The sequence below is a fragment of the Numida meleagris genome, chromosome 17, assembly GCF_002078875.1.
Source record: "Numida meleagris isolate 19003 breed g44 Domestic line chromosome 17, NumMel1.0, whole genome shotgun sequence".
Classification (NCBI taxonomy): domain Eukaryota; kingdom Metazoa; phylum Chordata; class Aves; order Galliformes; family Numididae; genus Numida; species Numida meleagris.
In genome coordinates, this window is record NC_034425.1 from 9,866,766 (window position 1) to 9,893,226 (window position 26,461).

Sequence of the window (26,461 nt, forward strand, 5' to 3'; positions counted from 1 at the left end):
AGGGGAGTTGCCAGATGGGAGAGACAGACCAAACAAAGGTTAGTACAGGCAAGGCACAACATTCACGGGGCACGCGGCTCTGCTAGGGTACCCCAGCATGGACCCACTGGTTCCTACAGTTCGGCCTGGGCTGGGATTCTAGTGCTTCCCACAGTGATCTGTGGGCTTATCCCTGCGTGACAGCAGAATTTGGCCCTTCACTCTTCATAAGTGGTTGACCTTTATCTTTCTCCTGGAAGGATGGAGGACTGCAAAATAGAATGCCCCCACCCAAACTTAGATGCATCCTGGTTATGCAAAGGATGAGGGTCTACAGAAAACCCCTTTGAAATCTTAGGGGCGCAAGTAGGAGTGGGAGAGGGAAGATGTGCACGGGAACCTTTGCATTCCTTTCTCTAGCTCAGGCGATGCTGAGGGCATGGAGCAAGATCCCCAGGGCCACCGACACCAGAGAAGCCACATCTGTGCCCACCCCAGGATGACAGCCCGTCCCCGCCTTTGGGACAGCTTTGTCCCATGCTGGCACCACAACTCTGCACCATCTTAGACAAGGGAGCTGGAAGAGAGCTGCAGACGCTGGACTGGAGCATCTGTAATCACGTCCACCTATTCTGGCAGCCCAGGCTTCCTAAGGCACATTTTAACTTGGCCGTTTTGAGCTGTACTCAGCATCGGCGCTTGCTGGCCAAGAGTGCCCATGGCAAGGTTTGAAGGCTTTGTTGTTCCGCTGCACTGCATTCCTTGCCAAAAAGGATTATAAATCGGCCCCATTAACTGGCCCTTAAAGGCAGTGTCTCGGTTTGAGAAGATTCTTAAATTATCTTAAAGATTAAAATCTTCATCAAGAAATTTGGAGGAAGTGCCTCCAGCTGGTCTCAGTCCTTTAGAGAAGTGTAAGGAGATGAAATTCCTCATTTTAAGGAATGCTTTCGTGACAAATCGCCCCCAAAACGATCTCAGGATTTTTATGAAAGCTGTCCCACGAGGATCGTTTGAGCCAAACCATCTCTATTCAGGCAAAGCTCTCATCAGCTGCAGCACACACATACGTGCACAGACACTGGGACTGCTGTGACATCTGCGCGGTGCCTTCCTTTGTTGCCTGTGAGAGGTGATGGAACATTCAATACCGCACACGACTCTGTCCAACACCAGGTAATTATCCCTTCCAGTTAAAATCTTACAGCGTCCTGCTGGTAACTAACCACACCCGAGAATGGAGCTAGTTCTGGACTCCTTGATGCCACCAGCCTTAGGGAGTGCTCGGGGGGCAGGAATCACATTCATATCCTGCGAAGGGACACAGAGCACCAAAAAGTAGAACACAGCAGCAAAAAGTAATTCTTGTCATTACTTTTGCTCGCACACCAACCTGTGTTGCACACAAAGGGCAGTGTCAGTCACCGCCGGTCCTTTCTGTCCCTACCATCCAGGCCTCTTTGGTAGCTGTTAGCAGTAACTGTTGGTGGAAATGTCTTACTGGTTTGTTTCACAACAAAAGGACCCTATGCCATCCCACGGGTGTGCCCACCTCTAGCGGGGGTTACACCACGGGCACACAGCCCTGGAGCCAGAAAATCAATGTAGTTTTAGGTTCAGGTAGAATTCCCCTGGAGAACAGCATCTGCACAATGCCAAGGAGCACATTCCTTGCGGGAGCTCGGCTCTCAGTGTTCGCCCAAAGCATCTCGTCCGCTCAGCTTCATCTGTGAGTGCATCGCTAATTGTCAAACATCCCAGAGTCTAAACGGCGTGTTACTGCGGGGACTGCCCGCCCTACAGCTCGCTGAAGGGGAAGGGTGGTTAAACACAAGTGTCAGTGGTGGAGGAAAGTGCACGGACCGGGGATGTGGTGGACTAGATTTATCTAAGTACAAATTTAGGATAGGAGAGGGGACAATGGGAAAGGGAGAGGAGAGAAAAAGAAAAAAGAAAAGAATGAAAATCAGGATTACATGCAATATATGTAACAATAAGGATAAATGGGTACTGCAAATCAAAATGCTTTGCTGGCTTGAGCTACAGTGACGTGCCAGCAGTACATCAGTGCAGGCAACAACAGGAGCCAAGCAGGAGCAACTGAGCAACTGCTGTGAGCATCAAGGAGAGTTTGCTTCTTTGGAGACTACGTTTCATGGTGTCTGGCCACCTAGATTACAATTAACTCTAACAGAAATCAAGTCCTGTTGCCAAGACCCACTTTTCTTCCATTAATGGTGCTGCATGAGAGCATGCCCAAGGTGACACCTCGCTAGTGTTCACGGGATGTGGATGGCCCATGGACCATGCCTACTCACCACCCAAAGCTTTTTTCTTCCTGAAAAGTCACTCCAAGAGCATGCTGATGTCACTGCATGAGCAGGAAGAGGAGGGAAGGGCATGAATTCATTTAGATGTATGAAAGGGTTTAGAAGGAGAAGCCTTCAGAAAAGTGAACAAAATTAGGCCGAGAAAGATGGCTAACATGGTAATTTATTCTAGAGAGATCAATTGAAAAAGATGGGTCCGTTATTCATTAGAAAGCAAGAGAGAGTGGTTATGAACTGGAATCATGACATCAATTAGTTTCCCTATTAGCAGTGACTGGGGGAGCTGGCCAGCCCTCTGCAAATGAATACATGCTAGGAATTTCTTATGTCAATTTAGCATTACAGACTAATGTAATTGTTAACCTTGGTACTTTGCATTCATTTTTAGAGCTTAATGAATCAACTGTCTCATTTGTCAATGTTGATTAAAAGATGAAAGAAGCGGGAACATTTTCACGCAGTAAAGAAGTTATTTTTGAAAAAATAAACCTGATACATTCCGTGTATATAAAATCAGATGCAGAACTCCCAAAGAAAGCAGAATGTGGGAATCAGATGTACCTCTAGCCTTGATCCAACAGCACAATAAAATATGTTTTAAAATGTGAGAGTGAAGCACAAGTTTAAGTATTCTACTACAAAGGATAAATTTAAACTTATGTTTCCAATCAGCCAGACTGGAATCTGTGATTAGATCTCTCAGATCTTTGGTTGAATCAGAACTTAAATCAATGCCAGGCAAAATAACTGAGATAAAACCAGTTACAAAATAGAATAAGTTCTGTTTTGCATATACTCAACCTTTTCAAAAGCACGTAGGAGATTTGAAAGGATCCTAATTTTCAATTCTTGCTGTAAGAACAATGTGCTTTGCATGGTGGTTTTGCACGCAGCGAGGTACCCTGTGAGCAGTCCCCCTCTTTCAAGAAATGAGAGGAGTGAGAGGAAGGGCGGCCTGGGACGGTGTCCGCAGTCACCGTGTCCTTCCAAGCACTGAGAAAATCACAGCAGTTAAGAATTAGCTCCTTAACCCCAACAAGCCCCCGGGGAACGTTTGGCTGTGGTTATGAAGAGACCCAAAGAAATGAAGTGCTAACGTCGCGGAGAACCTTCAGGCACGTCGCCAGAGGAGATGATACACAGCGCACACATTCTTTGGAGGATCCTGGATGGCTTTCAGATCAAAACCCATCAACCTTTTTGTTATTTCTGCAGGAGAATTACAGCTCTCCAGAGGTTTCTCTATGAATCCCTCCTTGAATTTCAAGCAGGGTAACCTGGAAACGTGGCAGTATAGAGCCCGAGCAAGCTCATGGCTGTGGTTCTCTTACCTGCCTGCGGAGCAGCCTCTCGGCCGAAGGGGAGTGCACAGGGGTTGGCAGCGGGGGTTGGCTCTCCCTGACCAGCGGGTCGTGAGCTCTCACGTGGCGGAAATGATCTTTTGGAATTTGCAGGAGAGAGCTGGTGTCTGCTGGCTGCGACTGCACCGATGCCTTTGAACCTTGCAAGAGGAAGAAGAGAGAGGGATGTGGCGTGTCCCCCTGTGACTGCTGCCCCATCTCAGTGACCTGTCAGAGGAAACTCCTTTGCACCTCGCAGGAGACAGGCACAGCAAGAGCACTGAATTCAGCAAGCAGCTCTCCATGGTTGGAAAAAACTCCCACCTACTAATAAATTATTCCAAAATAGTCTATTATTTCATTTTTCTTGGAGTTCTTCCCCGATCCAGCTGGGACCAGCTCCCGTAAAGAACAGAAGATGATGAACTAGAAGTTCATCTGGAATGGCAACGTCCATGTCCCTGCTTAAGGGCCAATGACTCTGCAGGCAACCACACGTCTCAGCCCTGCAGGGATGTGCCCTGAGAGGTTCTGGAAAGGACATCCCCATACCTGAGCGCATGCAGAGGTTGCCTGCAGCAATCCCAGCGCCACACACACGCTGGGATTCACGTGGCAGCGAACCGACCTGGCAGCACTCAAGGTTGGCTTTAGAGCGCAGCCCAGGAGAAGGAAACGCGTCCTTCGCAGCCTCTTCCTGACCCTTGGTGGTTGCTGGCTACTTCTTCTGAGAGGTCTGAAGCTCTGCGAGCTCCCCCCCACAGCCTCAACATTTTTCAAAACAATTCATTTAACCTGGACTGAATCCCAGAGAATCTCATTTGTCCTGGAATCTTTCCCAGAACAACAGCCCCATTACGAAGGAGTATTCAAACAAATACCTCCTGCAAGCGCCAGTGTTTCTGACAACAAAACCTTTCTCAGCTTGAAATATTGTGGCTGAGTTGCGGTGATTTATTAGAGGCGACTGGCACCTTTTGCTGTCTTCACAGCACTTTACAATATTACAAACTGTAAACACGTGGGGTGACCTGCCCCCGTCCCGAACAGCGGTGACATTGCAGGGGGAACAGGATGGTACGCACATGCCAAGATTTGGGCGCCGTACCCAACTCTGAGCACTTTGGCCCCATCCAGGCAGCTGGAATTTCACCAGCAGGAGAACAACACAAAGGCTTTGACTGCTCGGCAGAGCTGTGAATAAGATGTCAGCTTTACCTTTCCAAGATACTTCTCTTACATGTTGGCGGAGCCATTTTTTCAGATGGGTGCACAAGGGTGCAATGCCTGTCCCAGCAAGCTGGGGCTGCCAGAGGGCTTGGTGGGAACTGGGAAGTGCACCTTGAAACGGGACCCAGAAATTACCCACTTTTTGTGCTTGACATAATTCTGGCTCTAGATAGGATGAATGTGTCTGAATTAGGGGTCAGTAGTGCAGCGCTGGGAACTCCTTCTGCAGCAAACAGGATTTTCTGTATGGCCAGAGACTGCAGGACGGAAGAATTTCTTAGCTGTTACAGAGAGCCATACATACCGGCTCCACCAAAGGTAATGGGAGCTCTGCTCTTGCTTTCAGTGGCATTTGACCAGGATTTCAGCCTCGACTTCTGCATTACGTACAAACAGATTCCTCAAAGGAGGACAGCCCTTGACCTTGAAAATTTCGTGTTGTGGCAGTGATTCCCCACAACTCCAGATTCAGCTTCCTCTGTTGTGTCCACATTTTCTTTCTGCTGTTCAACAGCCGCTATTCATCCAAGTTCTCATTACTATGCAAATTTCAACATCTTATTTCTAATCTGCTCAAATCTCCCAGCATTCTGAACAGGGCTGAAATGATGTTCTGCTTTGAGGCTTTCCAATGACACTACTTGTAAAAACTTCTCTGTCTTATCTGTGACAAATGTGTGAAAGGATGGCCTGCCAGGAGCAAAGCCGAGAGCGGGAGGCGGCGGCGCTGAGCCGGGGGCAGCCCCCACAGCTGGAGGTGCAGCGATAAGAGGCAGCTGCAGGCACAGGTACACGCAGAGCCCTCGGTATCTGCAGCATGCTGTATCTAAGAATACCTCAGTTCGTCTCTGAGGCGTGCATCCCAACCACGCACACCGACAAGGACGATCCTACGCACCCCCACCCACCACCGATCTCACGCTGAGATCTCTCTCCATTCAGCACGTTTATATTCGTTTTACAGGCACTGAGAGACACCATTTTCCCTTCTTTCACAGATGCTCCCATGCAGAGCTTCCAGAGCCTGCGGCAGTAGGCTCTGCTACAAACAGGAACATGGATGTGCCGCTCTGCGGGGGCTTCTGCCCAGAGGATGCAGAGGGAGCTCAGGCCATGGCTCAGCCATCCTGCAGCTCTCTGTAAGCTCTGCAGAGCCACTCCACAGGCCGGGTCACCCAGACATGGAAACAGATGATGATGCTGCTGAGCTTGGAAAACCCCATCCCGCTGCGGTGCAAAGCCCAATCTGGCTGCGGGAGGCACATCCGTACCTGAGTGGGCCTTGTGCTGGGCCGGGGTCCTGTAGCACAGGGAGGCGGTGCTGGGCCGGGAGCACGGCTGGGACGTGTGGAACATGTAGCTGTCGTTGGGCAAGGAGTGCGTGCGGCCTACTGATGGCTTCCTGACGCTCAGCAGGTCCTGGCCGGGGGGCAGCGCCAGCGTGGAGTCCCTGCAGCGCAGCTCGGCCTACGGGAGAGAGGCAGTGAGGGGGCAGGAAGGCCGCGCTGCCAGAGGCGTGCCCAGAGACCCGAGCGACAGCCATTGCAACCATGTGGAACGATGGGCATGCACATCGCCGGGATGTACGGGTGGCACAAATGGAGCTACTGGGAAGCTAAACCCCTCCTTCGCACTGTCGGTAAATTGTCACACGGAATGGACCACAGAAACAGAGGAAGCAACACTGCAGGAATAAACCATGACTATTTCGGGGGTGTGAAGAAGGCATCATGCCTCAAGGCCAGCAACAGTCACATGCTTTGCATAACTTTGATCTTCTGCAATAACAGTAAGGCTGTCTCTGTGCGCCCTCCTCAGCAAGTCAGACTTTTGCAAAGGTGAGCAGATTCCTCTTCTAGCAAAAAAAAAAAAGTCAACAAAGCAAAACCCCGCCAGAAGTCGTTTACAGAGAACGTCCTCAATTCTGGCTGCCAGCACCATCTAATCGGTTCTCTTCTCACACAATGAATAACTAAACCCATTTTATTGAAAGAGATATCTAAACCTACTGCTTCGGGGTTAAAGCCATTCTCGAATTAGAAGGGATCTAATAGAAGCAGAGGTTATTGTGTATGTGTTGACTGTGGAGTTTTTATAGCCAAAGAGTCTCTTGGAGTAGGCAGCACCAGATGCAATATCGAATGAACTAGAATTTGGGAGTGATTTCATAAGGAAATACATCTCCATCCATTCTTGTACGTGACAGTTTGCAAAAATGAAAGTAAAGCCAGCTTCCCTATACAGTTCTAACAGAACAATTATCCTTAAAAGGTTTCCTTTGAAAACCGGAGAAATCAGATGTGACACTGTAGTTAATACAGTACATTGCTGAGTGCTTCTGGAGAAATTCAAGCCTGATTTTCTGACAAATCTTTCAGTCAGCGCATTGACAGTTTATCCGAAAACAACGTTCTAAGATCATTTTTTCCCATCTTTTCTTCTAGTCGTAAAAATAAAATTTCACTGCACCATTTCATTTGCACAAGAACACAAAACGAGATTAAATGGATTTTACAAAAAAAGGGAAAAAAAGGAGGGAAGAAGGAGAGAAGAAAAGAAAAATAAACAAAGAGCGCTGGGAAAGTTAATGATGGACACAGGTGTGCATCGCGGCGCAGCTTCGCCTTGCTGCTGGGGAGGCTGCCCAGTGCATCCTGCAGGGACCCGGCCTGGGCAGCGGAGCTCCAGGCCCCTGCTGCAGCAGCTGGCTCGGCTGGGAGCACCCTGCTCCTCCTCCTGCCCTCTCCATACAAGCAGCATTTAGCTTTCACATCACTTCATTGAAAGGCCTGCAAGCTGAGGTTTCAATTGAAAACCATTTGAGTTTGAACTTGAGAATTTGGATTCAAGATCCTGTCCAAACCCAACCTGTAAGGGGCCTCCGGGCCATGGGCCGGATCCCACAGCGCAGAGCGCCTGCCTCCCACCTCTGCTCCTCCCAGGGCAAGCTCAGGGCTGAGCTTCACGGCAACCACTGGAAATGGCTGAAAACCGACCCCTGTATGCAGCACCAAGCAGAGTGCAGGGAGCGCAGGACTTGTTGGTTCCCTGGTCGTTCTGACAGAAGTGTTGTTTTGACTCGACTGAAAGCCAGATCTGAAGTTTCTGAGAACCAACAAATAATAAAAAAAAATCCCAAACCAAATCTATTTTGAGTCAAACAAAACATTCTGTCTGAGGTGTTTTTCAGCTAAAGCTGGGCTGAAGGGAAGTACAAAAACACTGAAAAATCGAAAACATTTTAACAAAAGCTTGAAGGAGTTTGTGTAGATGCTTTGACCAGAACGCTGAGCTGGTACTGACAGAAGCTCACCACACGCTTTGTTCCACCCTGTCCGGCCTTTTTCCCCTTTTGCTGAGGGAAGGCATCTCTCTTGGCTACATCCCCGAGACTTTTCCTGCTGTCAGCTGTTCGGCTGAGCCTCACCCGAGACTGGAACGGGCATCTCCTCTCTGTCTCTCCAAACGAACTGGTTTTGAAACAAAATGTGCCCCACACAAAATGTTAAATGCAATTTACAAAGTCTTTTGCACATGATGCCATGAAGCATGATGGGAAATATTGTCACGGTTTTGGAGGTGTTTCCCAAAAAAGTACTAATTAGGATGACAACCAGCTAGAATGGCAGAGAAATCATCAACAACACAAACATCCAATGGCAGGTACATGAACAACAACAAGGAAAACAAGGATGACCCAGAAATGTTGGAAGAGGAGTTGTTGTACAGCAGAAAGAAAGCACTTGACTGCTACACAGCTAAAAATGTCTCATGTTTCAAAGAGGAGATGGTTAAGGCAGGGTTCAAAATACTGGTTATTCCATTCAGAAAGGCACAGAGCGATCCCAGCTTTTTCTTTTTCTCAGTGAGATGACTGCTATCACCACAGCAGCAGCATCTCGGAGACATCCCCATCTGATATCCGTAAAACAAACGGGTTGTTTGCCTGCAGCCAGGCAATGAAGCCGTGGTGCGGTGCTGGCGGGGACGAGGTCCTCTCGCACACGCAGGGCTGGAGCCCACCCCGCGGCCCAGGACATGGGAGCCGTCCTCTCGCGGGTGTCTCCTCCGCGCAGCGTCACTGATTGGTTTCAGATGGAGAGGAAATTTCAACCTTGACGCTTTCCAATGCATTTTTTGGACTGTTTGTTTTACTTGCAGAAAACACATTGTTTTACGTATGACACCAAGGGAAAAAAAAAAAATAAAGGAAAAAGGTTGTTCCTCACAAGGAGCCAACTTTGTGGCCAAAGAGTGGTCACAGCCCACGTCCTAATGGCATTAAGGACAGCGTCCTGCTGGTGCTACTGGGACACGCGCTGGAACTACGAACGCCATTAGGCGGGTGTAGGGGAACGCAGTATTTCGAACCCTGTAAACATCAGACCGTACAGCGACCAGTGTATGTACATTGCTTTCCAGAGCATTAAGTAAGTGTGTGTTAGTGTCATCAGGAAAAGAGTCATCCGTCAGAGCTAAGGACCAGGACTTTTCAGAGAGAATATCTGACGTCAGAGACAGAGCCTCCATCTCAGCTAGAGGGATCTGAAGGGAGAGATGATTAAGCATAAGAAACCAGGACACAAATCTTCAGAGAAAAAAGTAGCATAATCTAAACACTTCTAGACACTACAGCAATATCCCTGCGGTGGGAGCAGCTACATCATGCACACTGTTACCAGGGGCAGAACATTAAAGAAACAGAACATAACAAAGAAATGACAAGAAGAGTGGAACATTCGTACTTAAATGATTACCAAGGAGTTGTGAGGGGGTTTAAAGCCATACACTAATGCTAGCATTGTGTGGTGTTGTTCTCCTGCCTAGGTAAAGCGGCAAAAGCAACGTTACCTTCCTATGGGTGGCATCCATCCTCCCCCGCAAGGGCTGGGCACACGAGGCCGTGCCACCCCCTGCCTTCCCCACAGCATCCCAGCCCCGAGCTGCTGCCACGGGCTCCGAGCAGAGCTGCTGGGTCCCAGTACAGAGCCATTGTGCGGGGGGTGCAGGCGGTGCCCTTCCTGTGCTCTGGGGACAGAACATCCCCGCTCTGAGTCTGTCTGCAGCCCCTGTGCCTCCTGCACAAAGGACACATTGTGGGTCGCCTGCAGCTCGGGCACCCGCACGCTGCTCTGGGCATCCCAGGTAATTCCATTTCATTTCCCAGCTCTCCCTGAGCATTTTTTTCCCCTACCCTCTATATCTGAAGACTTTCAACAGCAGCACGCTTTCCAGCAGAAAGCACAGAGGCCCAGATTGACTGCACTCGAGTTGTCCAAGGGCTGGATTCCCTCGCTCCAAGAAACTGACATCAGAAATAAACCTGGCGATGAGCGAACTGTGAGCGGCCGTGATAAGCCTCTCACCAGAGCTCGGTGGGATTCCCACGCATGAGAGATGCTCTGGAGTTCCTCCTTGCTGCCCAGGGAGCCCCCAGAGAAGGCAGCACTGGGATGGCAGCAGCGCGGGGATGGCGATCCCAAATGGGGACAGCGGTGGCTGCTGGGGCCGGCGGGCGGGAGCTCCGCACACCGCGCTGCTTTCAGTGCCACTCCGTGTTCCTGACTTCCCCGAGAGCATGACAAATGTTGTGAGCAGAAAAGCCGCAAGGCAAACAAAGCAGCCTCCCCTCTCCCAAAATCGGGTTTGAGGCAGTCAAAACATTTGGTCGGAAACATTCAGATGATTTATAGGTTTGTTAATTGCGGCAAGGAAAAAAAAAATACAAATCTAGCTTAAATTTTAAAAGGAAAAGTCATTGCAAACCGGAGCGCTATATTTTTTCATTACATAAAAACGTCAAAACAGAAGCCTGCTTTTGCTGCAGCAGCACTTTCTGCGAGCGCTGCTGTGACAGAATCCTCCCGAGCAGCTCTCGCCGGGCACGGCGCTGCCCTCCCCCCCCGGGCTGCCCCCAGCCCGCCCCGCTCCGTGCCGGAGCGGCAGCAGCACCGCGCCTTACCTACGCTCGCTCCTTTCCTCTAATGAACCACCGAGGTGGATAATTTAGAGCGTCGGGGAGCTCGTAAATAAGCACAGTGATTTAGCAAGGAAGCTTCTGCTATTTTTAGCCAGAAAGAAATGAAGAAATACGGAATTTGCTCAATTCCAAATGCAGAAAAAGAAAAAGGCATGTTGGAATTGTTGTTGTGGCTGCTGCTGTGAGTTAGGGGAAATATTTGCTCAGAAGAATAGTGTGCTTGGAAAAGAAGGATTTTTATTCTAAGTAAATGAACTAATTTTACATGAGTACTACAACCCCTATTCGAGAAAGTGCTGGAGCACACCACTGCCTAAGGACATCAGCAGGGGCTGCCTCGCCTCAGAGCTCAGCGCAGATCAGAGATGAGGATCTCGTTCACACTGACCCACTTGCAAGAAACCTCTTTAGGAAAAGCACTGAAAACCGGATTTTCCTGCAGTATTGGTAGGCGTGAGGTGCAGAGATCACTTCCTGATCCCTCCCAGCTCTCCTCTGGACCAGCTCACGCTGTCCTCCCAGTTCCAGGTGGGAGCAAGAAGCCAACACAAGAACCCCACTGGAAGATGAAGGTGGGATGCTGCATTTTCCCTACAGCACTCGTGAGCAGTACATACAATGAAAAACTTCTCACTGCATTGAAGACAGAAACTCAAAGCTCGTGCTTTTCCTTTTGCATAGATACATACAGCTTCATAAAATCAGATATTATCTCGACTCCCACAGAACAATCCTTCAAAACCCCTGTGACTGCATTACACAAAGCAAAGAACTCTGACTCTCTATTAAAGGTCTCAGTGAAATCGAGTTTGGATGGAGACTTTGCAGGAAAGAGGAATATTAACCTGGTTCTCAGAGTTGTAATATTCGGGAGCAGGGAGGGCATAGTGATGGCACACAGAGCCTGACAGGTTGTCCATCAGCTTCAGCTCTCCTTCCAGAGACTCCTGGATCAGCAGGGATATGGTATCAAACAAGTGCCTTTCCTAGGAGGGGTGTGTGCATGCAGAAGGGAAGGGCCGACCAAAGAGAGGGACAGAGACAGAGAGAAAAAAGGACAGTGTGGAAAACCCAAATGAGTAAAAGGGAGAGAAAAAAAGAAAAAAAAAAAAAACCAGGATAGAAGGGAAAGAAGAAAAAAGACAAACATTAATGGAGAGCAGCAGTAACAAACAACAGGACGAGCAAGGTGCGGCAGAGAGGAGAGAGAACAGCGCAGTAACATCACGGTGAGCAGCGACTGCGTCCTCCCACACCGCGGGCAGCGCTCACCCTGCGGTCACCGCAGCAGCGGGGACAGGGCGCTGCTGGGCTCTGCTCTCCTGCTCTGAGGTCTGCATGCCCCAGGAGCACGTTTTGAGGAGCTCACATTTGACACCTCAGCGCTTGGTCACGCACATTAGAATGACCTGGCTTGAGGAGGTGCTGAGCATCCTGCCCATGAAAGCTGCTGACGCCTGGCACAGTCGCATGCCATGTCACCAACCCAAGGGCCAGGTGTGGGCTGAGGTGCCCCCGCGGCCCTGGCCACAGCACAGACAGCAGGAGCGTGCATGGGGGGTGCTCAGGATCCAGCTTTCACGGGCAGCATGGCAGCAATCTAAGGGTTGCACTTTTTGTGTCCTAACGCCTGGTGTGCGCAGTGGAAGGAGGAGCATCGTTACAGTCAGCCAGCACACAGTGCAAAAATCCCAGGACGAGGCAAGCAAAGGAGCATGCTGACCACAGTCCTTGCAGGGTCACGTCCTGGGAATTGCGTTCCTCTGCTGACGTGCTCAGGCATCAGATTTGTCCTGAAGAGTTTGGCTGGCATAATAAATAATTGGAATGAAATCTCCTGGAGGTTTTCCCTTTGGGTGAAAGAGCAAGAAAGATGCTCCAGAGATGCTGACCAGAATAAGCCCTTCCCAGTGCCACAGCCAGGGGGACAGGTTTAACGGCTGGCAGCACCCTCACCGAGTTCTCCTGCCATTCTGCAGTTTCCCTTTCTGCCAGTGCGAGGACTGCTGCACGGCAACTGAGCTGAGGACGGTTTGCCAGTGCTCTGCTCAACGTGCACAGCAGCAGTTGGGGCATGTTATTTCTTCCTAGAGAAAATAATGAGTCTGGATTTCCCCATATTGCCCTGAACTCCTTTTTCATGTGCCAAGGAGCAGCTTTGGACTCCATTTCCGACATCAGTAGCTCCTAATGGAACCAGAAATTGCCGGTAGCTTAGAAACTGAAACAAAGCTTAAGCAGAGATTTACTCTTTTCACTCTTGGACTAAAGATCATAAATGAGTTGTTCATGCATTAAAATTCTCATTAGTCCACCCCAGGCAGGCAGAGGCCAAGATATGCTGTTGTGAAATCATGATGTAATAAAAGCTAACGAGCTCTGCATAGGGTTTAACCCAATTTGCCATCAGCTAAGACAGAAAAAAGGGCTGGAGCATTTTTCTTGTATAATTCCAGCACTGCTCGCTCCCAGAGGACCCGTCTGGGCTGTGACCTCAGCTCCCCATCCCTCAGACCCAGCTCCACGCAGACGCTGTGCTCAGAGCCCCGCTCCCCTGCTCGCTGCCACCGGCCCCGTTGAGCCCCGGGTTACCCTACTGTTAATAGCATTTTTTCTTATGAGCTTGATCGTGGGGGTGAATTTTAAATTGAGTTTCTATAAAACAAATGTAATACTTCAGTAAAGATTAGTCAAGTTTTATTTCCCTTTTATGTTGCGGTTCGTGGCCGGCATGAGAAAAGCAAACTTATTATGCTCGCAATTTTGCTCTCACAAAGGGCTGAGCCCAGACTCTGGATTAGAGCTAATTTGGAGCTAGCTCTGAACGGGGCAGCTCGGGCACATCTCCAGAACAAGCTGCAAAGCTCTCCGCACCGAGGCGGGCTGCGGCCCAGCCCTGTGCTTCCTCCTGCAGAGCCCCGCAGAGCAGCAAGGAACGCAAGCCCCGGTGCTTGGCACACCCGCTCCTCCACTAACCCCTCGTGCACATCTTCCCCCAGCAGAAACACAAGGCAACCCCTCTGCACCCTGCAGCCAAGCTTCTCACCATAGGATAAACTAACGAGAGCTGAGAATCCACCTTGATTTGCAGGGGGTTGGGGCATCCACGGGGGCTCTCGGGCCTCTCGCCACCGACACTGCTCATCCAAGTGAAGATGTCCGAGGGGCTGTGCTGGCCGGGGCTGATGGTCTTCATCTCCATCTCCAGTTCTGCCTCGAGCTCTGCCTCCTCCTTAGCCTCCTTGTTGCTCTCCTCCAGGTGCTTCATGAGCACGGCGATCACCACGTTCACCAGGACAAACTGGGCCGTCAGCACGAAGGAGACGAAGTAGATGGGTGAGATGACTGTGTTGTAGCAGGTGGACTCCTGATCGCAGTCTCGCAGGGTGTCCTGGAAACAGGAGGAGAGCACTGAGGGCTGTGAGGAGGCTCTGGGCGGCCAGCACGGTTCCAGTGCCTCGATTCACAAAGACCGTTCTGCAAGGCTAAAGACCAAACATGAGAGCGTGGTGCACAGGTCCCAGGCTTGGCAGGGTGCTCTGCCATCCACCAGCTGTCCCGCGGCAGCAGGCCCCGCAGGCACCATTCCCCAGGCTCGCAGAGCAACGAGGCGCTGGGACCAGCTGGCATGCTGTGTGCACAGGGCAGCTTTCACAATGGCATGGCTTTGTGGTTGTCCACAAGGAGAGGTTCACTCCCAGAAACACAAGTTTTCCCAGAAAGTAAATAAATAAATAAAATTTAAAAAACCAAAGCCACAACAAAGTAATACCAACAATAGTAATAGTAACTGCGGGCTTTTAAGGAAAAACAAAACTAAACTAAACTAACACGCATTACTGAAATGAACTCATGTAACTTGAGAGAGGCGTCCCTTTTTGTTTTCCTCTCTTTTTTTCATGTTGTTCTCTCTAGAAAAAGGAATATATGGAGCGTGCAGAAGCCTGCAGCCATTGTCCCTCCTCCAGGCCTCACACCGCTGGGCAGGAGGGGACAGGGCACTATCGGAGCAGCTAACTGTGGGACATGGACCAACGACACCACTCATTTGGTGGGATAAGAGGTAGCTGCCTCGCATTGCACTGGGGAGGTGCAGGTTGGGCATCAGGAACAATTTCTTCTCCCATACAGCAGCGATGCACCGGCACAGGCTGCACAGGGAGCGGGGGATCCCCCCTGGGGTGCTGAGCACCCAGAGACGTGGCACTGAGGGACGTGGTCGGGGGGGGGGGAGTTGGGCTGAGTGGGGCTGGATGGCCTCAGAGGGCTCTTCCAACCCGAGTGATTCGGGGATTCTGTGTTTTCGTGGGCCCCTCACCTTCATTATCCCGTTCCAGTTGTCCCCTGTCGAGACGCGGAACAGGGTGAGGAAGGCCATCCCGAAGTTGCGGAACGTGGCGTGCCGGCCCAGCCCCTCGCAGGGGTGTGTGTCATCGCACTCTGCGGGACAAAGCGCGGCAGTGAGACCCCGCTCGCCTGGTGCCCACCCGCTGCCGCCGGCACGGGGCAGGGCAGCACTCACCCAGGTCGCCAAAGAGCTCCACTCCAAGAGCTGCAAATATGAAAAACAACAACATGAAGAGAAGACCCAGATTCCCCACCTGGAAAGAGAAAAAGAAACGGGGCGGGGGGGGGGAAAAAAACACAAAAAAAGAACATTCATTGATTTTTTTGTTCCAGACCTGTTTCTTGCTGTATTCTTTAATCCAAAACTTAAACTGCTTCAGGGGGAAAATGACCTCAATGTGAGGACTGTATCTCAGACTGTGCTTCGGAAGGGAAATGTGATTATCTAATGACAGCAGAGATAAAATGATTAGCATTCCTCCGCAACAAGACATCAGCCGTGGGCCGGAGGAGGTGCGGTGCGGTGGCAGGGGGTTACCTGGGGCAGCGCTTGCATCACGGTGTCCAGCAGAGCTCTCATCCCTACAGCCATCTTCAGCAGCTTCAGCACTGCAGAAAACACGGTGGTGATATGGTAACGGCAGCATTAGTACGGAAGCGCAAACCCCGTCCCTCTCACAGGAGCAATGGGTTGTAGGAGGAGACACGTGAAATGATGGCAAGTGTTCTCCGTTAGCCACTACGGCTCCTGCCCTTTGACACCGCTCCTGGTTGCTTGGATACTGCTGAAATCCTGTGCCTTGCAGCATCACCTACACTGAGAGCCAGGGAAAGCACCGCCCTTCTGCCCGGCGTTCCTCTCCGCTCTCACTGAGATGACACTGGCACCCATCGGGAGCACAGGGCCACAATGCTGGCTCCAGCTAGCGAGCCAAATGAAGAGGTTAAGAGCAAAAAGCAAGTTCCCTTCCAATTCTGCATTAAAGGTAGCGGTCAGGAGGAGCGGTGTCCCTCGGTGCCTCTCACACCGCTGTGCACACTGGGTTTGTTCCCAGCGGGTTTTGAATCCAACAAAAGAGGTGACAGAGAACATCATTCCCCTGCCTCACCGCTGCTGGGCCCCCCCTTTCTTCCCCTGCGCTGCAAGCAGCTGTTTCCCAGCTCTGGGGCCACTTTCCCACTTCCATAGGCTGCCCACTTGCGAACGTGATTCACTGAGGATCTGATTTGCACATCTCCTCCAGGAGGCTGCATACCCAGTTGGAAAGAGTATATATTTTTAATTCTGAAAGGGATCCAATACACAGGAAAAACACTTTTTCCCCCCGCCCATTGAGACACAGCGGCATTTCATTTCTACCCCAGTCCCCTTTTGGCTTAGAAGAGGGCTGCAATCTAGCAATTACACCTCAGAGCACAACGCTGCCCTGCAGGGGAGCCTGGCAGTGCTTTATTAAGATCCTGAGCACTCACATTTTGCATCTCTGTCATTTGGACCCACGAGGTCCCTGCTGGGAAAGCTCCAGCCCTAAAGGAGCTGGCTTCCCGGCCCAGTACGAGTCGTTGCAGTGCAGAAGGACAGATGGATGCACGGTGACGAGGCAAGTTTTGTCACAATGTGGAGAGATGTAAAGTCCCACGGGAAATTAAATTTATTAGATGCTTGTTTTTTAAAGCCAATGCACTCAGGCTCGTGTTCTGTAATCCCCGTTAGAGACAACTTTGATTTGACTGGCATCATTTCCCAGGTACATCTCCAGCAGTTACAACTGCAGCTATTTGTCTTTTAGTTCTAAGCTCTCAGCCTTCAAGTTCTCTTAAGATAGAAACACATGGTCAATTGGCTCAGCTCTTTGGCTCCTCGCAAGTATTTTCCTCCATTGTTCTTTTATTTGTTTACAGACTGCTGATGCCAGAGCTATGCACACTGTGACGAGGACGTGCCCCAGCACTGTTTCCCAACACTTAACTCTCTCCTGGAGGGGACCCTGCACCTCAACACAAGCCGATTCTGCTTAATTTGTCTCACCTCGAGCAATCCTGAGAACCCTCATGATTCGGATAATAGTGGGGTTAATTGGTAGCGAAGCGTTCACCTCAATCTCTTCCAAAGTGATACCCATGATAGACAGCAGCACAATTGCCAGATCTAATTGGTTCCATCTGGAGACAACACAAAATGAAGTTTAACGTCTACTAAGAAGCTGGCAACAGGAGGCAGCTTGTTTCACACGAATTCCAGGCATTTCAATGGTTCTCACACTCAAACGAATCTGCAGCATTTTTCTGAGGGTACTATACAAAAGCAGTTACGTTATGAAATCATTGTAACTAACACAGCTTGTTATAAAATCAACCAACAGCCAACGAAGCTCTCAGCTGAAGGGAATTAGAAACAAAGCAGTTCTGCACCCAGGGGCTGTGGAGCTCAGGGGCGATGCTGTGGCTGCTGGCAGCCCCGGGCAGAGCCAGGCGCAGGGGCTCACTGCAGGCTTGCTCAGGAGGAGCTGGACCCTGCAGCCAGTCCTCATAACAAGACCCACTGTGGGCATAAAATAAGCCCTGAGGGGTAGAAGAGGGGAAATTTAGAGAAAGATGCCATTTTGTGCTCTGCCCAGCATCTACGTGAGAAGAGGTCCTTTTCCTCTTTGGTTTCTGCTCAGGATTGGATTTTCTCTCTCGGGCCAAACTGTTTCGATTCACCCAGCCCTGCCGGTTCTGCGGGCACACGGGGGTTTCAGGAGGAGTCCTGCTGCCCGGCAGTGCCTTGCTCTCAGTTTTCCCCCCGACACGGGTGCACATCTCACTCCTCCTCACGCACGCTCCTTTATCCTCACCCAGCCCAGTTCCAACCCGCCACACCAAAAAGCATTCCCACGTGTTACACTGCTAATGCCAGGAGGGTCACTGGCCTCTAGAGCCCCGACCTTGGCAGCCATCTCCTGCAGCCCCCCAGGCAGCCAAGCTGCAGCCTGCGTTACCTGTCTTGGAAGAAGCGACGGAACCCGAAGGCAATGAGCTTGGAAACAGACTCCAGGACAAAGATAACGGTGAAGATGTAATTGCAAATCTTCAGGGCTTCATCGAGAACCTGTGGTGTGGGCAGAGCGCTGAGGTTGGGTGCCAGCCCTGTGCTGGCAGGCCTGCCCTCATCGTGTTCCACCAGAGCTACACAACCCCTACCAGGACGAAAGGCTCCAGCCGCGGCCTCAGCAGGAGGACAAATGTCACACTAAGATCTTCTGCTCCAACCGCCAACCCATCCCCACCTTGCCACTAAACCTAGGCTCCCAGTGCCACATCCACCCTTCCCATGAACATCTCCGGCACCAGCATGCCAAGAAATCATCTGGGTGGGTACAACATGCTGCACGGCACACTCGGCCCCTGAAATATCTGCAGGACCCTCACACCCACTGCCAAACCAGAGCGGTTCCGGGGCCCCAGTTCAGCCCTCAGTGCTGTCATCCCACAGCACACCAACCTTGGGCTTATTACGCAGATGCTGCATACCAGAGGCTTAGAGACAAAATGTTATTTTCCTAAAGAAAATTAAAAACAAAAGCCTGCCCAGCATTGTTGTAACACAAGAGAAAACACAGCAGCAAAAGGGCTGCAGTAAGATGCACACCCTCATGCGACTCCAGCACAGGCTCCACAGCCAGCAGCCTTCCTCATCGCCAAGTGATGGAACCACACAGGAGCTGTCGGGGGTGTTTGAAGGTGACCCGAACTGAAGAAATGACTTGGGCTTGTGCCTTCCCACTTTTTGGCTCCTTTATGTTAGGCTGGAGGATATTTTCCCTCTTTCTTTAACATCTTTATTTTATTTTATTTTTACATTAAGTATTCAAACCCCGTGTTGTTTTAGAGAATATTTCCTCCTGTTGTGTGCTGTATTTATTCATTCTGAAAGTAGCTAATAAAAATAAGTACAAGTTATATGGCAAAAGCACCTATTTCCATCTCATTCTTACGCACAAGAGGCTTGACAGCCCAGGACACGCTGTTTTTATTTCCAGAATACGACCAAAACCCAGGAACTGAGCACACTAATACATTAAAATGTATTTTAAGGACCAGCATAGAACCCAGTGCCAGTGAAAATTAAGCCCTAGGGGACTTTGGGGATTTGGGAGAAACTTTGCAAAGCTGAAAGATTTCACAACTGCAGCTTTTTTTCCCCTTTTTCCCTCTTTTTACTTTTTTTGTGAGAACCATGAGTCAAAAGGAAGGTTTTAATAACGATCCTTCGTAGCTAACGGCACAAACATGCTCCCACCCCGGCCTTCAGAGCAGTCACCTTGCGGTTAGCTAGAGGGGAGAGGTGCAACAGGCTCCAGGTACTGATAGCCACGGCCTGAGCTGGAAGCCAGGCGTAGGACAGAAACCCTCAGCAGTGCCAGGGGATGGGCATGAACAGGGGCCCCCAGATCAAACAGCAGAAGTGGCCTTAACCCTGCCCACCAGCCACACCGCGCTGCGGCAGTGCCCTGACCTTCGGCTGCTGGTAGTGCTCCATGGCCATGGTGATCACGTTGAGGCCGATGACGCCCGTGATGAACAAATCCAGGTAATGGCTGGTGCACATCTGGTGGATCAGGAAGCGGAAGCGGGAGTAATCCGAGTAGTAGGGCTTGCACTGAGCTTCTGCAGCGGGAGGAGGAGAGCGGAGAGGCACGTCAGGTCACTGCCCTGTGTCTCGCTGCAGGCAACGCACCCGCACTTTCCAGACTCCAAAGATGCCAGATTCTAGACCGATCACAGCAACATGCTGTCACCTTCTTCCCCTCCCTCCCTCTTTGCTGCCATGTTACCACCTTTAATACACAGCAGGGCTCCCGCCATCTTACATCCATTAAACGTCCTGAGCGGGACATGCGCTATACTCAGCCTTATGGCATCAGGGATGAGGTGAGCGGGGATCATTGCGCTGAGGAGCGCTTTCACCACTGGGAAATTTCAATTAAGTTTAAATTAAGCTGACAATTTTTGTTGCTGCTGAGCTTAGAAAGTCCCCGAAGCATCCAAAAGCCCAATTAGCGGTCAGATGTTGGGGACAGATTTTAGTACCAATGGCTTAGAAATAAAGGGCATTCAGTTAGCGGTGGGCTTTGAAAGAGAAATAATTTGGTCCTATTACGTTCTTTGCAATAAACTGTGGAGAGAACAAAATTCAACACTTTTGCTGTCAGAGCCATGAAAAATGGTCCATAAAAATACCAAGGAGAACTGATCAGTTAGCCTCAGCGATTAGAAAATAACGATCCTCCATTTATACAAGATTATCAAAGCACGGATTTCGCTGCTCAACTCATTCCCAGGTCGGGCTGCCTCAGAACGACACGTGCTCTTTAGACCCCGAATGTTCCTGCAGATAAACTCATTTACTCACCTAATCTCTAATGAGGAAATGCCAAGGCTGAGTATATAATTCAGTACGATTTTCAAGGAGGCATTATAATGCAGATTGAAGTGGAAAGGACTGTCTTGAATGTGTCAGAGCGTAATATTACTCTACTAATTAGATGATCAACTGGTTATGAAAATCGTCGAGCTGTAGGAATTACAGGGCTTGATATTTTCTGCAAATGTACAGCTTGATGCATTACTCCAAGCAGAACGCTGGGCAGAACGGAGCCGTGAAGCCCGCGTTTCAGCTGCCCTCAGGGAAGACTAATTTTAGAAGATTAAGTTTTGCCTGGAAATAGAATTCACTTTGTCAATAGTCAGTGGCATTGCAATCAAAACCATAGACTTAATGGCTTTGTGCACTCCCTGCTTCACAACAGGATCCTGAAAATCAGAGAAGTTTTGGTTTTTCCATGGAGACAGGCTTTTCCCCTGCAGCCTGGGCACCAGAGAGACAAACCAGTGAGAAGTTTTATTCTGTAGGGGTTTGGAATGCCCGCAGTTTGGCCTCAGTGTAGTCACATTAAAGGCAATGTTAATATTCACTTTCTGATCTGCAGTGTGCTCTAGGTGATCTGTGCTGGAGTGCTAAAGCACGATACGGATGGAGAGGTCTGCACGATGAATTTCCACGCTGAATCAATTGAGTGCTTATAAGAAAGCAGACCGGTAGCTGCTGACTCACTCATAAGACTATGTCAGATATCTCGGAATCTGCATAAATCTCCATAAAGTCAAGATATCTCGATCACATTATGCTAAATTATGAGTAGCAAATTAACTAAAATGTTTGAATACAATTAAGTCAGGAACGGGACCTATTTTTATGAACCAGCTTATCATCTCAGTAAGAAACACCATCGTAATTGGATCACTTACTTCTCTACATTTATGTATAATTCACATTCAAAAAGAAAAATGTCAGTGTTTCTGCCTTTTCTTGCAGCGGATTTACCTATGAATAATTACACTGGAATTCATATTTTTTTAGCTTAGATTGACAGGTAATTCCAAATCCTACAGAATAGCACCGACACCGTTAGAACAGAGAGAGGATTTAGAGAGAGGCTGTAAAACGTCTCCTGTGCAGGGATCTGCACGCAGACGAGCTGCTGCGTGACCTTATAAGCAGGGTTGCTAATTGCACCCCTATCTCCCCCCTCCCCGCAGCACCAATGCCCTTTCTTGCCTTTCCTGGCACATCCTCAGGGTTCCCATAGCCAAACATCTCCAGATGCCGCCTTAGAAAACGGCTGTTGGTAAACGCTTTGTCCTTCACCATTAACTTTGCAATGAGGGGATTTGTCAACCCTGCTTATAAATCACACCAGCACTCGTTGCACCGTGCTCCGCATGCTGGCCATGCAAATCAGTGCAGTCCCAAAATCACCTGGCGACGAATCAACCGCGCAGCGCCAGCATGCTGCCCGAGCGCCCGGACACACAGCACTGTGCCTAGGGAGGCAGGGAGCTTCTGAACGCACCGACTGCTTTTCTGCTATTGCGTAAGCACCACTCATTTAGGACCAGTGCATTTCTGCACATCACTTGGGTGTTACTCGCGTGTAATTATCCAGGTGCAAAGCCCCTGCCCCCTATTGCACAGTGTTCTTTGTAATTATTGCAGTAAAGTTCTAAACAATACCAACATCTTGGGAAATACAGACATCTGTTAAACTCCAGGTGGTGAACTTCACAACTAACACAACACCACATTACTGTACTGTTACAATACACTGTGTCAAGAACAACAAGAGCTCTGGGTTAGTCTCGGTTATCACTGAAAGGTTAACTGGCTTCCCGGCACACATGGTGTTAAAGAAACGAGGAGAGCAAACGAACAAAAGAAAGAAGAATTGGCAGAATGAGAATGGGAGAAAATGGGAAAATACAGCAAAAGCCCACTACGAAACATCAGGCTGGTAAACAGGATGTAAATCAAGCTGCTTCACCGTGGCGGCCAGCCAGGAGCGGGGGCGAGGGAGCTGTCTCCGATGGAGATGCAGCTCCGCTGGGTGCAACCGGCTCAGGCCTTGGGTCCCAAGCAATTTCCTCCTAGGCCAGGCGGGAAGTTGATTTGGCAGAGGGACACGGTGGTCCGGAGAGCCCTCCTGCTTCTGCCCACCCTGGAGATGGGCTCTGCAGGGCTGCAGCAGTCAGGTTCACGCCTGGCACAGCAGCACTGGCCTTCAGCTTATCATTATTACGAGCCCTGCGCCCTGGTTGTTTCCCAAGTGGACTTTCCCTGCTCCTTCCTTGCACCACCCCATGGGATGGGGAGCGCGGGCGATGCCTGCTGAGGGCCGGGAGCAGGAGCTGCAGCTCGCTTCCTGGTGCACGCCAGCATCTCGCTGCGCTCTGCCCTCAGCTCCCCTCCAACAAGCCCATTGCCAAAGGAAATGCTACTGAGGAGCCCTCTGCACCCCGACCTGCTCTGCCCCCAGCAGGAGGTGGTACGCAGAAGGGCCCGGGGGACAGTCCCTGCAGATGCTGGGCAGAGAGAACAGCCCCATAACTGCGGTCCCTCGGTGGCTGCAGGACAGCTCGTGTCACCGCTGGCACAGTGCTGCCTCCCAATATCGCCCTGTCAAGAGAGAAATTGCCGCTTTCCCCAAAGTGCCTTTGCAGCCGGAGCTGCGTGGGCACAGGAAATTGGAATTCACGAGAGGGGGACAATTCCATTACAGTCTCCTCTGGCTTTTTCCTTCTTCTGTAATAAGGGAATTAACTCCTTTGCAGGTCTGGGTATATCTGGAGGACGGCAGCAAGCCGTGAGCAATGAGCCCGTGACGCAGCTGGATTTACAAACTGTATCAGGAATATTATTAGGTTAAAAAGTAGTTTGCGCTGAAGGAACTTTTTGCTTTTCTTTTTTAAACAGAGCATTCTACTTGGCTTTTATTGTACTGAATGGATTTATATTTAAAAAAAAAAAAGAGAAATAAAAAGCGAAACGGAAAATAAATTATTTGCACTGTGAAGTTTCCAGTTGTGACAGAATGTAGACTCATGAAAAAAGGAAAAGGAAAAATCTAAGACTGTAATATCTCACTAAGCACCAGGCAGCGGCACGCACACCGCTCCCATCCCCTCTGCACACCAAGAGGAAGGCAGCCCCTGGTGACCTCGCTGCGTGGGTCCGGGGCTCACAGCTGCAAGCATCCCCCTGAGCCGAGGGAGGGCCAGCCCCCCCCCCACAGTCTGCTGGGCATGTTCTCTGAGATGAAACCCAATGGAAAGGCAACGAAAGGCAACACAAAGCACAGCGCGAGTCCGCATGGGAGAATGGAGGGGACTGGAATGAGTTCAAAGCCTTAAAAAGAAAAGAAAACAACGTAAACCAGGCTTGGTGCAACTCTGCACCACCAGAAGAGGCGTCACGACCCAACAACCAACGAGCGCAGCCCCCAGCCCGGCGGGACCCGGCGCCGAGCGAGGTGCCAGCGGCCACAGGAAAGACAGGGCCTGCTGCGGAGAGAGAGAACGAAGGCAAAGAAATAAAAACAGCAGGAATGGCAGCGGGGAGGAGGCTCGGGATCGGTTAAAGCTGTCGTGCTAACTTCCACCGCAGCCCCGGAACTGAGCCGGCCTTTGCACTCGAAGCTGGCGGCCCTCACCTTGCCGCTGTTACTGAATCAGCAACGCGTGGCGGATGGATGCAGCTCTGCAGTGCGAGATTTCTCACAGGTGAGAGTTTTAACGGCACAGTTTCCCCAGCGTATTCTTTCTGCTGAAAATTATAGCTGTATTTGTTTCTACGTTGACACCTCTTTAATTATTCGGGCTAATATTCGTGAGCTATGAATTAAACAAAACGCTTTCCTGATCAAAGCTGCTTCTGAAAATAAAAGGGGCAGGCTGACGCCAGCGCGGCGGGCCAGGTGGGCACGGCCTGAGTCCTGCAGAGGGCACACGGCAGCGCCTGTGTTCCTTTTGACGTGGGGACGCCCCATGGGTGGAGCAGCTCAATCAGAGTCAGCAGTTCACAGGTTTGGTAGAACTACAGATAATTCCCACGTCACAGAATCATGGAGCGGCATGGGTTGGAAGGGACCTTAAAGATCATCTCTTTCCAGCCGTGCTGGAGGTCGGCGTGGGGCTGATCCTGGATCTTATCCTGCTGAGTGCTGTGCCTCCCTGCATGGAGCAAGGGTGGAGAAAGAATGAAATAATCTCCCTAAGTGGGCCTGCCTGCCTTCCAGAGACACCCTGCAAATCGCTCAGACTCCTCAGTCTGTGGCTGCAAAGCCAGAGTAAACAAATCAAGGATCCCTTTCATAGCCCAGCCATTATTCTCTGAAATGAAACAAAACAAACAAACAAACAAAAAACCCACAAAGAAAAGCCATGAGAAGCCTGACAGTGCCTTAACGAAAACCAGCAAAAAAATAAAATGACTGAAAAACATAAGATGACCAAGGGATAAATGAAGGATTTGCAAGTGTCAGTCCTGAGCCAGGTCAGCGGACCTGCAGCCAGAACGAGACGCGTGTGCCACGAGGGAAGCGCCCGAGCCTTGCACCACACACAGGGTTTAGTGGGATGCCTCACAGCAGCGTGGCCAGCCGTTAGTTACACAGCACTGCCATTCACGTGGGACGAAACGCGACAGCTTCCCAGTACCTTGCACTGCACTGGCTGTGCTCTCCATGAACACATCATCCAGCATTAGATCTAAAAGAACGAAACGGCATTAATCATCCGGCAGGACACGCGGCAAGGCTTCCCTTCCCCGACAGAGGCTCCTATGGCTCTCCATTGCCTCCAGTGAGCATCTCCTGGCGGATCCTCTCCTTGCATCTCATGGAGGGTGGGCCCAGGTACTGGGGCTCAGCGGGTAAAACAAAGGGCTCTTGTGCTTTTCTCATGGTGGAAGCCCAAGAGATCCCCGAGAATGCCCTGGCTTGGTGATGAGGAGGAGGAGGCAGTCCTGAAGGACAGACCGGGTACCTGAGGTAGGGCACACATCCTGCTGGGCCAGCGCCTGGCAGCAGCCACTGCATTGCCTACACCTCACCAAACCGGGGTCCCACACACTTCTCTGCTTTGCAGATGTCAGACTGGGGAACTGCGTTTGAAAAGTCTATGAAGAAAAACAACTGTTAGATGTCTACATCGGGCCGCATGAAAAACAGACATCTGTGGGTGGGTTTGGGCTCTGGGGGACGCTCGGGACGCCCAGCCCGAAGGAGCCCCATGCAGTTGTTGTACAACCCTAACTTGGCATCGCCTGCGAACTCCTGCCGTGCAGGATGGCACTCAGCAGTGGCATCCGTCAGCTCCAAGGCCAAAGCCGGACACGGTCGATTAAAGACAACGTTTTGCTGAACATGAATAGGGAAAACTGTTCCGAAGAGATTTGGAGGGCTTCAGACTTTGCTCTTCAAAGGTTTTTATGGCAATTGAATTCTCAGCAATATTTGATTCTCAATAAAGCAGCTGTTTATTGCCTCTTTAATTAGACATTTCATAGGACTGAATGAATAACTGTATCTCCAAGGATGGTTTGTGATTCCTTCCTGCTGGGAAACTGCCCAGACTTACGTCTTTTCTCTATCTAGTTCCTCAAGCATTATAAATAAGGTCAACAATAATAACTAAACATCTATTGTTCTTCTATGCCTGCCTTCCAAAACTGTGACTTTAAATAGGGATCTTTCTATTCGGTGTTTAAAAGCATTTTCTACACCACCAGCCTGAAACTGTGTTTGGGAAATTGGGCTGTCCAAAAGAGGTTCCCAGGCAACACCAGCTCCCTCCACCTGTGCCTCACTTAACTGAGGGCAGCCTGAAGTGTTTGTAGGGAAAGGCGACGGCAGATAACCAGTTCCAAATTACTCAAA

At 50.3% G+C, this 26,461-nt stretch overlaps 1 protein-coding gene across 2 annotated transcripts in view; it reads right to left on the bottom strand.

Moving 5' to 3' along the window:
- Positions 1-26,461, bottom strand: part of CACNA1G (calcium voltage-gated channel subunit alpha1 G) — a 107,653-nt gene that overhangs the window by 969 nt on the left and 80,223 nt on the right. The window contains exons 27-38 of one of the 2 annotated variants that reach the window (XM_021414949.1): positions 25,242-25,292; positions 19,705-19,856; positions 18,188-18,297; positions 17,236-17,369; positions 15,745-15,815; positions 15,382-15,460; positions 15,178-15,299; positions 13,906-14,250; positions 11,705-11,845; positions 9,290-9,424; positions 6,151-6,346; positions 3,641-3,810 (exon numbers count right to left, since the gene is read on the bottom strand). In XM_021414949.1, coding sequence (XP_021270624.1) covers positions 3,641-3,810; positions 6,151-6,346; positions 9,290-9,424; positions 11,705-11,845; positions 13,906-14,250; positions 15,178-15,299; positions 15,382-15,460; positions 15,745-15,815; positions 17,236-17,369; positions 18,188-18,297; positions 19,705-19,856; positions 25,242-25,292 — 1,706 coding nt within the window. The remainder of the gene's footprint in view (positions 1-3,640; positions 3,811-6,150; positions 6,347-9,289; positions 9,425-11,704; positions 11,846-13,905; positions 14,251-15,177; positions 15,300-15,381; positions 15,461-15,744; positions 15,816-17,235; positions 17,370-18,187; positions 18,298-19,704; positions 19,857-25,241; positions 25,293-26,461) is intronic. The other variant, XM_021414948.1, reaches the window with a different exon arrangement.